Source organism: Echinops telfairi, unplaced genomic scaffold (assembly GCF_000313985.2).
Source record: "Echinops telfairi isolate 266 unplaced genomic scaffold, ASM31398v2 ScPeMD7_23;HRSCAF=83, whole genome shotgun sequence".
NCBI classification, from domain to species: Eukaryota; Metazoa; Chordata; class Mammalia; order Afrosoricida; family Tenrecidae; genus Echinops; species Echinops telfairi.
The window spans coordinates 63,162,139-63,177,307 of record NW_022103920.1 but is presented as its reverse complement, the minus strand read 5'-3'; the positions used below and the strand labels follow the sequence as shown (position 1 = coordinate 63,177,307).

The 15,169-nt window shown below is 49.0% G+C and overlaps 1 protein-coding gene across 1 annotated transcript in view; it reads right to left on the bottom strand.

The window, feature by feature from the left end:
- Nucleotides 1-98, bottom strand: part of DLX6 (distal-less homeobox 6) — a 4,313-nt gene extending 4,215 nt beyond the window's left edge. Inside the window, exon 1 of the mRNA XM_004702820.2 lies at nucleotides 4-98. Within this exon, the coding sequence (XP_004702877.1) occupies nucleotides 4-98 (95 nt within the window). The remainder of the gene's footprint in view (nucleotides 1-3) is intronic.
- Nucleotides 99-15,169: the final 15,071 nt, after the last annotated feature.

Below are 15,169 nucleotides of genomic sequence, written 5' to 3'. Positions count from 1 at the left end.
TGCTGTTGCTGCTGTTGCTGCTGCCCGAACTCCATGAAGGCGGATTTGGAGGAGTCCTGGCCTTCCAAACCGTCAGCCATCGTAGTCATGGTCATCATCAAAAACTTTGGGGGCTGGAGAAAGCCTTCTCCCGGGTTTCCTCCACCCTCCCCCCCACTTGGCTCGCGCCGCTCACCCCTCTGCAGCCACCTTAGCTCTTGGGATCCTTGCAAAAAAAAATATTTAAAAATATAAAAAAAATTTTTAAGAGGGGGCGGAGGTGGTTCTCTCTCTCCCTCGCTCTTCTCTAATATATATATTTTTTAATATAAAGAGATATAGTGAGCGGGGCCTTGTTAACTCAAGGGAGGAGGAAGGGGGAGGGATGGGAGAGGAGAGGGGGGAGGGGGGAATCTGCTCTCCCCCCCTTTTCGTTCCCCCCTTGGATTTTTGGGGGCTGGTGCAGTTTAAGGCAGAGATTTTAAGGTGGATTCTGCGAAAGTTGCGCGTCTGCTTTCAGACTTGATGCAGACGCCACGAGTCGAATGGTTTGTCTCCAAAGGGCAGCGCCTCCCCATTGGTCAGTCGCCCCCTGACGTCACAGGCGCACGGCTTCTACTGGCGTGCGCGCGGCTTGCGGAGTTCTTCTACCTTCGGCAACTCCTCTCCCAGCCCCGAGCTGCGGCCGGGGCCGGTTTGCTGGGCGCTCGCAGCCGCAGGCAAGGGAGGCGCTTCCGCCCTGCGACGGCAGTGGACGCTTTCGGCTGCAGCTCGCGCCCCGAGTCCTGGACCTTCAGTTCGCGGCCCCGGAACCGCCCAGCTGGGGGCTGTTCTCAGTCTACACCCTGGCTAGGTTGCCTGTGCTCAGAACAGTGCCGTCTGCATTTAAAAGCAAGCCCCCCTCCCTTGACCTCCTCCCCGCCAACAGCCCACTCCACTCCCACGGGAGTGCCCTGTCACCGAGGTTTTTCTAGACGTACTTTATTAAAATCACAGAGGGAAGAGGAACCCCCACACGTGGGCTCCACCCATGAGGGGGGGGTAAAGAAAAAGCAAAAGCAGACCCCGTTCTGGCGAGGTTCCTGGCATTTCAGGCAATATTTCACATATATGTTTATATATATTTAAAGGAAGGGGCGCCTTGCCTGTTTTCCTGAACGTAGCAGCTTGTTCTGAAAGCGAATCTTTGGAGGACGGACAGTAATGCATTTTTTCCTATTGAAAACAGGAGCTACTGTAATGCTTTCAAATATATGCAAATGATACATGCGGTTAGTGGTTTGGCAAATCTTGATTACAATATAAACTACCCAAGTAAAAGTGCCTTCGTCCTAAATTTGTCTCTCGATTACAATTCCAATTGATTTTATTTTATTGTCAACATTGTTAATGATAAAAATAGAGTCGTTTTACAGTTATTTTTACTTTCTGGAAGGAGGCAATTAGAGTTCTAATCAGGAATACACAAAAATCTCCCATGATTAACTGCAGTACTTTGTTCAAATTGCTGCTATAAAATTCAGAACAATTTGCCTGTAATGATTATGGACTGGGTTTATTTTGGGAGGTGGAATAAAAGTGGATATAGCATAAATTATCCTCTAATTATACACCAGTGTCGCCTCAATTATCCTCTTATCAAAATGGTTGTCTAACTGCCGCATTTAGTTTCAATTCTCTCCTTTTTTTCTATAAAAAGAACTTCATACCTTGTTATTATTAATCCATTTATTATTTGCAAGGGGATTTATATCCGCACATCCAGGTGGTAGAACCACTTCTCTTTCAAAGATGGACTGGGGAAAGACATTAAGTTCGGAGCAGCCCGGGGCTGCGGATCTAGTATTTCTCCCTCCTATCTTCAGACCCAGTCATGTCCTGGCAGCCAAGCAGCGACAGCGGAGCCCGGGCACGCAGCTCAGGCCCGGCCATCAGGTAGGAAAGGCTGACCCAGGGCCGGGCGCCGCGGAGGGCTAGTCGGGATGCGCGGGGGTCGGATCTGCGGGATGCCGGAAGGTGCTGGGAACCAGCACTGCCAGCAGGTCGGCCCCGGGTAGGAGACCTGCAGACCTTGGGGGGCTTGGCGCTTAAGATCTGCGGATACCTAACCCCGAACCTTTGGCCACGCAGCGGGGTGGGGTGGTGGGGTGGGGGAAAGGTACTATCTACCAACCTGGAATGGTGAGTTGTCTAGGTGTTGTGGACTCTAGCCTAGGGAGCTCTTTGGGGAAACCTCTAGGGCGGGGGGCTCCTTTGTACCTTATTTCGCTTAAGCCCCATAAATTATGCCACCCAAAGAACCAGGGAAATCGAATTTCTGGAGCTGCGGCTGGGTCCCCTAACTCCAGAAAGGGCTGGCTGCGGACCTAGCAGCTAGGTGTTTATTTGCATATTGCTCAAAGCTTACTGACGGCGGCTTATGCTAATTGATTTCCCCAGGTCGTAGCCTAGCGTCTCCCGCATCGCCTAGCCGGTTTGCATTTTTCTTTCTTTCTTTCCCCGGTTTTATCTCAAAATCCAAATCGCTGCCCGCAGGTTTTCTCCCAAGCTCCCAGGACTGCACCGCCTGCTCCTTCGCCCCCCGCGCCCGCCCCTTCCTTTCGCAGTCGGCCGGCCGGCCGCACTTAATGTCTTGGGCCTCAGGGAGCCGGTTCAGTAACTCTGAATTTATTTTTAAGTTATGTGCCTTGTTGTCCGTTTTAACAAGAGGTCCACTTTAACACAGGATCCAGTAACCCGATCCACTCGTTTACAAATCGACAGCAAATTAAAACAACAATAACAAAAAGCTTCAAGGCAAAGGAAAGGCAGGCTGTGTCAGAGGGGATGTGTGTGGAGGGCTGGGAGGAGCGGAAGGGGAGACCAGGAGCAGAGAAGGTGCTCCCCAGCCCAACTCAGCTCCGTGCACCGGGGCTGCGCGCCCAGAGCCTCTTTGTGTTGCCCTCAAGCGAGCAGGTAGACGTGGCAGTTTTATTGCTTTATACCCTGCAGCTCGCTGTTAACACGGTGAAGGCGTTCCCTGCCCCTCCACCCCCCCATGCATGTCTGTCTTTATGTTCGCAGGTGTACTGCATTTCTCGAAGGTCTCCCCCCTCCCCTGGCTGCACCCCAAGCGGGGTGGGCAGTGGCAGTGCTGAGGGAAGTTCCCCCGCACTTGAGCAAGCGATCCAGGGTGCCTCAGCCTCTATTTGCTAAAGGATTTTTCGTGTTTGCTTAAAGCTTGAGGGAGCGAAGAGGGCTGGGACTGGCCGCCAGGTAGTGGATGACTCCCCTGGCTCTGCGCCGTAGAGAAGCACGAATGCCCAAGTGCCTAGTGGCCCGTTGTTGCGTGTGGTAAAGACCCTGCTGGGTAACTGCATGTCAGATGCGATTATCTCTTTGTTTAAAATTATTATACAGATGCATACGATGTTTCTGAAATAACAAGCAGCCGGTAGCAAGGGTTGTCCCTGGGTTGCTGTTAAGGCCAAGAAGGGGGAAGAGAGGCTTAATTTCCACTTTTTCTCTTCTTGCAACTCTTATATTTTTCTTATTACATTTTCACCTGCTGGAAGGGGAAAAAAAGAAAGACAGAGCCCCTGCTGAGATCTACTGGGCTGCCCCAGAGCTCAGATAGCCAGACAAGGGCAGGGGGCAGGGGCAGGGAAGCAATGGAGGGGTTGCTCAGTGGTGTTGGTGGCGCCTAGATTCCAAGGATGAGCGCCCCTCTTTCCCACCAGTTCCAGGAATCGTGACCCGAGAACCAGCCTGGTCCACACAGTGTGCCGTGGCAGCGTGCAGAGTGACTGCCACCTGTGATCCCTGCCACCAGCCACCGCCAAGGGGTCGAGGAGTTCTGTGCTGAGGGGCCGCCTGCAGTGGCGAGACACTCCTCACGGTCATTTCTCTGCCCCTAAATACAGCCACCTAGCTTCCCAGGCCTTCGCTCAGTGTCATGGGTGGCTGAAAAAGAGTCCAGATTAAGTGGATGGAGGCTCCACCCGTCCAACCTGTGCCTTCAAGCCCTTGTGAGAAAGGAAAGAACTCCTGGGTCCCTCAGGGTCTCTCTGAGAAAGCGCACATGTGGGGGCGGGAGCTCGGGCCACGACACCCCGTGTCCCTCTCCAGCCTTTGTCTCCTCCACCTGGGAACCCTTGAAAGTGGGGGAGGAGGAGAACCCTGGGGAGGCAAATCCTTTATCATTCAAAAGAGAAGTAAACCCTGGCCTGTGGCAGATTCCAGGGTTCAGAGGCTTTAGGCTCTTATGCGGCTGGGGTAGGCAAGTGTTATTAGAGGCTGATCGGAGGCATTTTAAGGGACTAAGGTGTTCGGACTTGTATTCTATCAATGTGATTTGGAGGGGAGGATTTAGGATTGCCAACACCAGACCTTGTGCTGTGTGCGCAGGCCCCAGGCCAAGGAATGGGCTCTTTGGGGTCCAGACACTGACCCCTTCTTCACCAGCTCTGTCCGGGGCGGGTGCTTGCACACACACATTAAGTTTGGAAATGCATTTGGTGCTGGAGGTGGGTTTGTAACCATGCTGGCCTGTAGAAGTACCATTCAATCCAGGGCCTGGCTGGGTTTGGTTGCTAAGTTGGGTTCAGTTATCACATTAATTCTAAAGAAATTAGACCTGGATAAATAGCCTTTGAATTCAATGAAATAACTCGGTATTGATTTACACAGCCACACTAAGAACTGCCTTCTCAATGCTAGACATTGTTGGAAAAAAAATTCCTGCTAGTCTTTTCCTCATTCACTGTAAAATGCTGTTTGTGTACTTGTGTAGGGAAAGGGTGCCTGATGTCCTGGAAACCCAGACAGCCTCCTCCCCCGTTGCACACACCTGCACAAGTTTGGGGGCAGATGGGAGATGCCGCTGTCCCTTTTCTAGCACAGGCCAGCAAGGGAAGCTTCTGGAGTGACCAAAAGTACCAAACTTTGGAAAACAGCACAGACTGGATTCATTTTCTCCAATGATGAAGTGGTAAACTTGTTCGGATTGATGTTCCCCAAAATCCAACTAAAAAATGAACAATGTTAACTCCAAATCCAGAAAGAGCCTCACTGAAGTCTGAGGACATATCTCCCTCATCTTCCCATACCTAGATCCTCAGAACAGGTAGCCAAGAAACTTCACTATGGAGCTGGCCTACTAACTAAGACTTTATAGAATTTTTCTGGACTGTCCAATTTGGAAGCCATCGACTAAGCATGTCTCAACCTGGAGGATTCTGCTCCAGGTGTTTTCCAGCCTGAAGTCTCTTGGAGTAATGAAAGGGCAGCCACTCCAAGGCACAAATTCCCTATTTGCCCCTTCTCCTAACTTGTTCCCAGTGCTCTCTTAAAGAGAGATGATATATTGATTAGGCTGATAATTGATTGGGGGGTGGAACAGGACACCTTTTCACCTTCCCATTGTGGTATGTATATGGAGAATATATTCTCTCTCTCTTTTTAGCAAGCCTAGGCTCTACTCCATAATAAACACTTTTCTTTCTCTGCATTTAACAATGTTTAAACACAGATGAAAATAAGACAAGTGCCCAGATTTGTCTTTTTGATATGTAGCATAAACTGAGGCTGTGCCCCCCTTATCTGTCCTGCTGGGGAAAAAAAATGTAACAGGACAAATGAGAAAGGAGACAGGGAAAGGGGTGGTAGAAGACAATTTCATCAGGGCAATCTTTGGAAACCAGGTCCCCCTGACTGTTACAGGATAAATACAGTCCCGAGTGGCACGGAAGAGGCATTGGCAGGAAACAGACTATTTTCAGGCATAAGAAGAAATTAATGTAACTGGCCAAGTGGCTTCCTAAACGCCTTGGAGCATCTTCTGTTTATTTCCTTCATCCCTTCAGCAGCAGAAACAATAACAAAGTCACAGTGAGTGCTTCAACAATAAGGGAGAGCTAGGCTTGCCTTAACTCTTCACGAAAGCCTGGCATGGAAAACATCCTTTTGCCAACAACTGGGTTCTTGGATGGTTCTCCTGTTACAGCAGAAGAATACATGAAATTCATTTTCTCAATATAGAGAGCTGGCTGTTCTCTATCTGAGCATCTTTGTGATTAAATGCACTGGTGATTGTCATATTCATATATGTTCATGGGCACTTCCTAGTCCCTTAATTTTAAGACATTCCAGTAAATGGGAAGGTATACCTTTTATTTGATTTTTTATTAGCACTTTCTTTAGAAGGCAAAAGATTTGAGAGCTCTTAGAAGAAACGAGGCTTTAAAAAAACCCTCCATTTTCCCCGACTGTGCCTTTTCTCATTTCTTTTGTTCAACACAAGAGCCTTTCTTACACATGTTTAGGAAGAACGCCCCCCCCCCCCTCCACCGCCACTTCCCTACCCAGCAATATCCGCAGTCCTACCCAGGGGAATGGCATACTTTTTTTTTTTTTCAATTCCACTAATTTTTTTACAGAGAGCAAAAAGGCTCCTCAACCCTCTCCTCCTGTTCAGAGGGGTTCCTACTCCCCCTGTCCCCAGAGCCCCAAGCCTCTAGTTCTTTAAACACATACTGAGAGGTTGTGCCCACTTGGTTGGCTGCTCTCTGGGGTCTTCATCTTTCCTCCTGCATGCTGTGTGGGGAAGGAAGCAGAGAGTGGAGGAAATGCAGGTGGCATCAGGAGAAAGGAAGGAGAGAGAATAGAAGAGAAGGAATGAGAGAATAAGTGTGACTAGGCTTTCTTTTGAGAGTGCCTCAACTAAAAGCTGTCTGCCTTGCTCGCCTCCTGCCAGTTGCCCAAGGACTACACAAACTATGGTTGATAAAGGCTCCCCTGCTGGTCAGTGAATCTGCCCCCATTGTCCCCAGGGGTGACTAGACCCAAATGCCAGTGCTTGTTGCTCGAAAGGCTAGTCCTTTTTAACCTTTCTGTCCTTACTCTGAGGCCTGCACCCCCCCCCCAACACCCATCTTTCCTAGAGAAGGCATAAAGCACTACAAAAGAGGTTATCCTCCCTGAAAAAGCGCTCAATCCTCAAAGAACCTGGGTCCAAGAATTGAAAAAGCTAGTGTCAGGTACTGGGATTGCTGTCTCAAACCGACTGGCAGGCTAGCTTCAGGCTCCCCGAGGGGTTAGGGGAAGGAGGAGGCGAGGGCAGGAGTTGGGGGGGCAAGCGCGAAGCCCAAGGCCCTGGACCGCCAGGCCGCCTGCAGCTGGCTCCCACGCGCTGCAGCCGTCTGCAGGGAACCAGGGGCCAGATAATGGAATTCAGGAGGCAGAGATCCTCCGAGAGCCAGCCACTGTCTTGTACAGATTTGTAGAGAAACCCTCGCTGTAATTAAAACCGTACAGTCAGATTAATTCAATGTGTTGCTCGGCAGCGTTTTTAATAGTAAAAATCCGCTTTAAAATTGAATTAGGGTCGAAGAAAATTTCTGCGAGACTCGCCGGATTTGCCAGTTTTCATTGAAGCCAGCCTGGGCTGGGCTTCAGTGGTGACTGCTCAGTGTCTCCCCCACCCACCGGTCCCTACCCTGCCCTCAGCCTCTGACTGAGGAGGGAGGGGGGCCTGGGAGAAATGGGGTGCCAGTCTGGGCCCCCGCTGAGCAACCAACACCGGGTCCAGGCATATTGCGCTGCCCAAGATCTTCAGGTTCCAGGCTGCGCACAGAGCGTTGGACCCAAGACTGTCCTTTCCTTCCCACTCTCTCGGTGAAGGTTGGGGCTCTGGAGAAGTGGGAGGGGGTGGGGAAAGCGCCCTGCCCATATCTTGAAGCAATTTCCCAGTGTGTGGCTGAGTCTGAAGCCGGCTCTGTTTGGCCGCTCGGGTGACAGACGGGAGAAAGTTGTGGTTCTCCACCCACACCCACCCCACTCCCCGCTCTGCTCTTGAAAGACTTCCAGTTTTGAAGAGTCATATTTCAAGTGCTGTGTCAAAATGTCTCCCAAGCTCTGACTTGGCTAGTGGCCCCCTTTTCCTTCCCCACCCCTCATCCTTTGCTTTGCGGTGGCTGTGAAAGAAAAGAATTCGTATGTTTTTCCTTTACGGTTAGACTCCTTTGGGGTGGGGGTGGGGGCTCGCTCCTGTGTTCCCGAAAGCAGTACAAGTGGACACTAATGGAAGACTCTCACTTGAGAGGTACTAGGAGCGGTGGGCTCAGTTCTGCCTGACATCAGGGGCTCAAAATTGGTCCTAGCTCCACTCCCACCCTCCCCCTCCCCTCCTTCCGCCATCCACTCCATCTTTCCCCGCTCCACACCGCCCCTCATGCAGCCATTGCCCGGGGCTCCGGGGCGGCCAATCCCGAAACACGTGGAAACACACACATTTGGGGACACCGATTCCCTAACCAGTTCGTCACATCAGCAGGCCTGGGAAAACAGAAACCGCTGTGGGTCCCCGCTCCTCCGGCAACGGCGCGCAGACGCTTTAATTGCGGCAAATTGTCACTCTGTCCCCTTGTCATTCTCTCCCTCCTTCGTTTATTTTTAGTACACTTCAAATGCCTACACACTTCCCCAGTAAGGAGAGCGCCCGAGCAATAATTGCCTTTGCCTTCAGGGCCTGCTTCACCAATCACTGAATGCGGATGGAGTAAACAGGGCGAAAAGGCGCATTATTGGCCTTGCTTATTTCAGGTGGAGGGCGGTAAATAACTCACTCCACTGCCACCCCCTACGTCCTCGTTTCTTGGGCTCTAATTATCTGGAAGAAAGGATACTACTCTCCACAGCCCCCCCCCCTTTGTGTTCAAAGTTTTACTCAATCCACCAAATCCCATCAGAATAGGTGGGCTCCTCAGAGAGTAGTTAGGAAAAGAGAATTCCCCAGGGACCTAGCTCCTCAACGCTGTACTGACTAGAAAGTCCCCTCAGGCACAGGAGCCTGCCCCACCCCCACACATGGCAGTGGGATCCTTTTCTGGTAAGAGTTCAGTAAGTGATGTAACCCCGAACCCCAGAAGCCCCTCCACCCAGCAAGGAGGGCTTTTAGATGGGTTTGGGGGAGCTTCAGATTGATCGGATGGCAATTGACTTTGCGATTGTTCTACATATTAGCCAAGAAGTTGTATAGGAGAACCTTCCATTTCCTAGATGAAGCTTTGCCTTAAAAGGTGCTTAGCATTCTGCACCCTACCATCTCTTCTCACCCTTTCTTGGGACAAGCGCAGAGGTCAGTGAGGGGTGGGGGTGGGAGGCAGGTGTCTGCAGCAGCAACCCAGGAGGGTTTCCGGCGTCCTGCAGATGGTTCTGAAATAAATCAGTGTGGGATTAACTTGTCTGTCTGCTGAATTGTCTCCAACTGCAAAAGCTGACCGGGCCAGCGCTGGCCTGGGCGCTTTCGGGTTAATCTCAATTCGTGGGTGCGCAGTCTAGTCTCTGCCGGGGCGGGGCTGGCACACGGGCCTGGGACTTGTCCGGCGTCCGGGTCGCCTGGCTGGAGGCTTTAAAGGATGGCAGGGTGTATGAATTGTTCCATTCTCACACACACACCCTCCTATTTCTTTTTTTATGAAAACATTTACAAGGAACCTAATTTCAGATCGTGGAAGTAAATTTCATGCTAGGATATATTTTACAAAACATGTAATCTTTGGGGCCAGAAGACGTTTAATTAAAACCATACTTGACAAGTTGGGTTTCAAAGCGAAGTCACACCAGCTGAAGGCTAATTCATATTCAAGATGCAGCCTGTAATTCACATTGTTTGCAAAAAAAACCCCTGCGGGCAAAGCCTTCCTGCATAGCTAGCTACCTGTCCAAGTACTGGAGCAGAACTCTTAAGACTAAGTCAGGGACTGAGCCCCTGACTCTTAGCTGGCCTCTTGTAGACTGGTCTGTTCTTGAGAAAGATGGAGGAAAACTCCTTGGAAAACCATAATTGTCCTTAGATAATGTACTGCTGGGGGTGGGGGTGGGGGTGGGGCCTGGGGTGCAAGGTGTTGAGGTAGAGGGCACTGGGAGAGCAGACAGGGACAGATGGGTAAGAGTAAGGCCCCTCAAGCTGCCTCAGTAAGAACCTCCCAAGCTGTCTATCCTCATTCTTGCCTCCTGGCTGACCATGGCCAAGAAGAGGGAAAACCCTCTGCAGAACCCCATTCTTGATGACCCCAAACATGAGTGGGGTTTGGTATGGCCCCAACTGATTTGTGGGCACAGCCCTCTGCCCATGGCCTTCCAGGAAGAGGCCGTGTTTTCCCCTGGAAGCATCTGGACAGTCAACTCCATTTTTTGTAGTCATCCTTATCCTGAAGAAACCCTCTCTGTCTCTGCCCTTCTCATTTCCCAATAACTTGACTGTCCAGCTCAGGTCTAGCCATCCAGAGGAAAGAATTACCCTGAGCTCAGTTTGTTTACCAGCAAGTTCTTCAGATGCAGGGTGCTAATGTCCAGCCACACCCACTATGGGATCAGGAAAGAGCCAGCAGAGATAGGACCAAGAGACTAGGGCTGTCTGGATGCCCCAAGTGAGACTATAGTTAGAGCACTTGTAAATAGCTGCTGCCAAGGCTGAAACTGTGGCCACTGCAGGGCTTGGCTCCAGGTCACAGTGTCCAACCCATACGCATGCATTTGTCTATCTACCTCCTGATCCTCCTCCCCGTTTATTCCTTCACAAAGCATCATGAGTCCTTATCAAAGGTAGCCTCATGTATACGACCTTAAATGCCTCAAGAAGGACACCAAGATGTAATTGTGAGAATTCTGTTGGTTCAATTTTACCCAAAATGCTCAAGAAAAACACCAACAGGCCTTCATCTATCATATCCATCCCCAAGGCAGGGAAGGAGTTTGCTTTAGTTGAGAGCAGTAAAAAATATTGAGTGACTGAGACTCCCTCTCCACCCTGCCTATGTTTTCTTTCAAACACATCATCATTTCTGTATTCCTTGAGGCACATGGATAAGCTAATTATGAGGGAGAAAAGTTCCCGATATCAAATGTTCAAGAATCATTTTTTAAAAGTTGGGCATCTCATTTTGAAGCCTCCTGGTTTGAACCTCTGTTGATTTTATAGGGTTAGTTTAGAGAAAGAACTTTACTTTTGCAAAGACAGTTCCCAAATACATTGTGATAAGCTTGGCGCTGTATTGAGCTGACTTGCTGGCATTTCAGAATCTATTTTTTGTTTTGCAAGTTGATATAGATGTTGGCAGCTATATATTTAAACAGTGCGTCAACTCATTGGTCAAATAATATTAATCTTAACAGATAGGACTTTGAGGTTACTCTTTTGTGTCTTGCAGTTTAGATTAAGATACGTTGGTTCACATCCTTTCTCTCTCACATCCACAGCAGTGTTTCAGGAGTAGACATTGGCCTACAGGGAGACAAACAGAGGCAAAGCTGGGATGGTTTTAAGCATCAGTTTGTTTTTGAGTTGAACACTAAAAAGTATGTAACTGACCAAATGCATTTGAGGGCTAATCCCACATTGGAGACTTGTGAATTACACAAAAGGGGAGAGGAGTTGCAAATAATAATCCCCACCTGTTTTACTTCAGTGATAAGAACAAGCAGTTTTCTTGTCATAGACTACGAGTTCTCTAAGACAGGGGCTTTGGAAGCCCATTTTGTGGGCAGTAATTCTGGCAGGGAAAGAGGGTGGGAAGAGGCAGGGTGGTTGGTAACCATCAAGATGGTGCTGCAGCAGGGCAGGCAGCAACCTTGGTGTGCAGAAGGGGCAGGATGGGTAATACATCCCAGCTGGCCCACCCTTTCTCTAGTGCCATTGAACCAAACACATCTGTTCCCAACCTCTTGGCTTAGGTGGAGATGGGGAGAGGCCCAGACAGGGTGGGGGTTTGTGCCATTTCTCTGCGTGGCTGTTTCCTCTGCCCTCCTACATAATTAGCCCCATCTCACAGATGTGGGAGCTAACACACGAGCCTCACCTCCCTAGATCACTTTGGTGCCTGGGACAGGGAGTGGGACGGAGTACAGGTGTTCTGGCTTCCCATCTCCTAGGCAACCAAGTGTGTGGTTAGGGATGGGGGTGGGTGGGATGGGGTTGTTTTCCCATACAGGCCTGTGCTAGTCATGTGTCTGCTTCTGAGGCTTATTTGGTCAATGAAGTGGGTAGGATTTTTCACATATCAGGATTCTCTGACTTTCTGCCAGTACTCCTCAGTCTCCTCTAGCTTACCTTTGAACTTTCAAAATTCGGAAAATTTTAACCCTTACTTATATGGGTTGGTGCGTTTCCCAATGTATCTTGGTAGGTCCACAACGTGTCTATTTCCTATAGAAATTTACCGCGCCTAGGCGAGAACCAATATCAAAACACTTGTTCATTTTTTTAAAAGTGGGGTTTAAAGGCCTATTGTCGGGGGAGCCGAGACACTGCAACGCACGCAGTGCGTGTGCGATTATGGTGGCCTCGGTCTTGCTGGGGCTAAGCCATCTGGCTCACGTGGGCGCCCAGTTCTGCAGATCCAACGGCTCGGGCATGCGCACCACATACCGCGGGCACCTGACTGCCTTCTGGTAGTTGGGACCAAGAGTTCCAGATGCTCAGTAATTTGGTTTCCTCATTAAACAAAGGTTTACCTCATCACTCCCCTCTTCCCGCCATCCTCAGCCGCCTGAGGACCTCACCAAATCGTGCTGAAGACCGCCATTCATACTTCGGACAGGGTGGGGGTGGGGTGGCTCTACTTTAAGGCCCTCTTCTGCTTAGCTCTCCTGACCTGCTTAAAAGGCTAGGGAGATCTTACTCTCTCCATGTTTGGGGTTTCCATCCTCACCTCCGTTTCCCTACAGGTTGGTCAAGGTGAAAAGGTGGTCCACTGCGCCCCATTTCAATGGAGCTGCCCTGAACTTTCTCAAGAACTCAAAGGGCACAGGAGCCAGTCATTGGTCAGCCCTGGCCTTCCACCCCACACTCCAGCAGAGACATTTGCCAACCACTAAGGACTGGTATGTGGGGTGCTGCTCTTCGGCTCTCAGCGCCCCCTTTCGCGAGAGAAGCGCTGGACTCTGGGAACGCCTCCAGGGGTGTCCTCTAAGCTCCTCCAGGAGCCCCCAGGCAGGCCCCAGGCCCCCAGGAAGCCATCTACTCGGCGGCGCAGGAGGATGGCCTTTTCCGGAAAGGGATCTCAGTGGGCGAGAAATCGCCACCGTAATGTTCGGAGCCTCCTGCGGGACGGCTCTGTGGCTCGGCTCGCAGGGAGCGCTGCCGCCCTGCGGGCCGCGTCTCGGCGAGGACCGCGCGCACGGGCGCTCCCCGGGTCCCGGCAGCGCGTCCTTCTCGGCAGAAACAGGCAGCGCGCCTCTGGCTTTTCAATTACTCTCCGCTTACCTGCCGGGCGAGTGGATTTGTATTTTCTCCGCGCGAAACTGCCTGCCCTGGACGCCCCTAGGTTCCCCCTTCCCCCTCATCCGACCTTAACCAGGAGAAGGGCGCGAGAGAGGTTTGATTCTCTGATATGACATGAATAATTGTTGCATCATGGAACTTCCTACATCTTGGTTTTAATTTGCAGTGAACCAAACAAAGATATTTGCAATTTTAAAATAAGCACTCGATTTAATAAATGGGAACATTGTGCCGGGAAGAGTCAGCCCCCCCTCCCCCCCGTTGGAAGACGTTATTAGCTCTGACAGCATGCCGCTCAGGTTTGCGGAGAGGATTTTGTAAAGGGATGACAGACAGGAAGGCCAGCAATCATGGGCTCCTTGGGCTGAAGCTTTTTTCCCCTTCCTTTCTTTTTTTTTTCCCCCTCCTTTTTTTTTTTTTATCAGAATGTTCTGTTCGATGCCATTTATCCTTGATGATAGAAAATTGCGCTGTTGCCAGGTTGCTGCTGCTGCCGCTGAAATAGAGGGCAGGAGCCACATTTCCATTTTCCGGCTTGAAAGCTATTCAAATGAATTTGCAGAGAGGGGGAAAAATCTAGCGATAAACAAATGAGAATAAATCTAGTTTTCCTTTCCATTCTTTCCCTCAAATATGTATCTCTTCATTTCCCAGATAAAGATTTTTCTTCATCAGTGTTTGGGAATATCTGGGAGATGGTATAAACCAGTGTACAATTTATTTTGATGCTCTTAAAGAGACTAACCACATAAACATTTTTTAAAAAGTGTATGTCTAAATATACGTAAAATGTAAGAATTATATACACATAGATCCCATACATGCATGCCTTCACACAGTTCCAAACTACAATGGAAGATGATAAACTCTTTCAATTGAAGATAATTTGCAAGCATTACTGGCTGTTGATGGTTATGGATGTTGTACTAGTCATTATTATATAAGTATTGCTAGGTGGGGTAATTTTAAAAGCCCATGCCCTATGTTAGTATATATTTCATAGTACTATACTATTCAATTACCCTGTGAGTCTTAGCAGATTTGAACACACACACACACACACACACTCCAAAAGAGAAAAAGAAAAGCTCACCAACTGTTATATATTTCTTTCAAGTCAATTTTCCAAATTTCCCTTTAAAGTTTTGTTTCTAAGATAGGAAATCCAAATCAAAAGAGTGAGTACAAATTGCTTCTAGAGGTTATGAAACAAAGAGAGAGTGCGGCCTGTGCTTCCCTTGTTTAAAATTTAGTCTTTGCTAGTTCAGAAAGAAGGGTTATATTATTAGAATTTAAGAGATCACATTCAAAATATGACACTATATATATGTATAAAATGAAGCACTAGCAATGCCTTGACAGAAGCAATAAAACTTGTTGGGCTCCTGCTGTGTTTTGGCAATTAAATAACTTTCACTGAATTCTAACTAATGTTTTGTTTCAACATCAAATAGTGGCAGGTAGAAATTTTTCAGTATCATAAAGGCCTTTTAAAAACAATGACTAATAGTATTTGAGATTTCAATTGGTACTTTAAAAGCCGGTTTTAAAAAACATCTACATTTGAAAACTTCAAACGTGTTTTTTGTTTTCTTTCTTTTTTTTAAATGCAGCCAGCCTTGGGTCTGCTACTACTGTTTTTAGCTCCTTGTGTGATAGGCCTCCTCTGGGCAAACAATGCTGCACCGAAAATAGCAAGAAATCAGAAACTCAAAAGCAGAGGGTGATTCGAAAATGATGTTTTGAAATTTTCCCATAGCATTTTCCGGCAGCTACCTCTAGCAGGCAAGATTCTAAGATTCTTAGTTAACTGACCTCCCAGCACTCCGATTCAGACGAACAACTTCCCTGATCATGAGAAGACAGTTATCAGCACCACCAGCTGAAGCTATGATCAAAGACCATTCATTGGCTTGTGTTGGTGGTGAG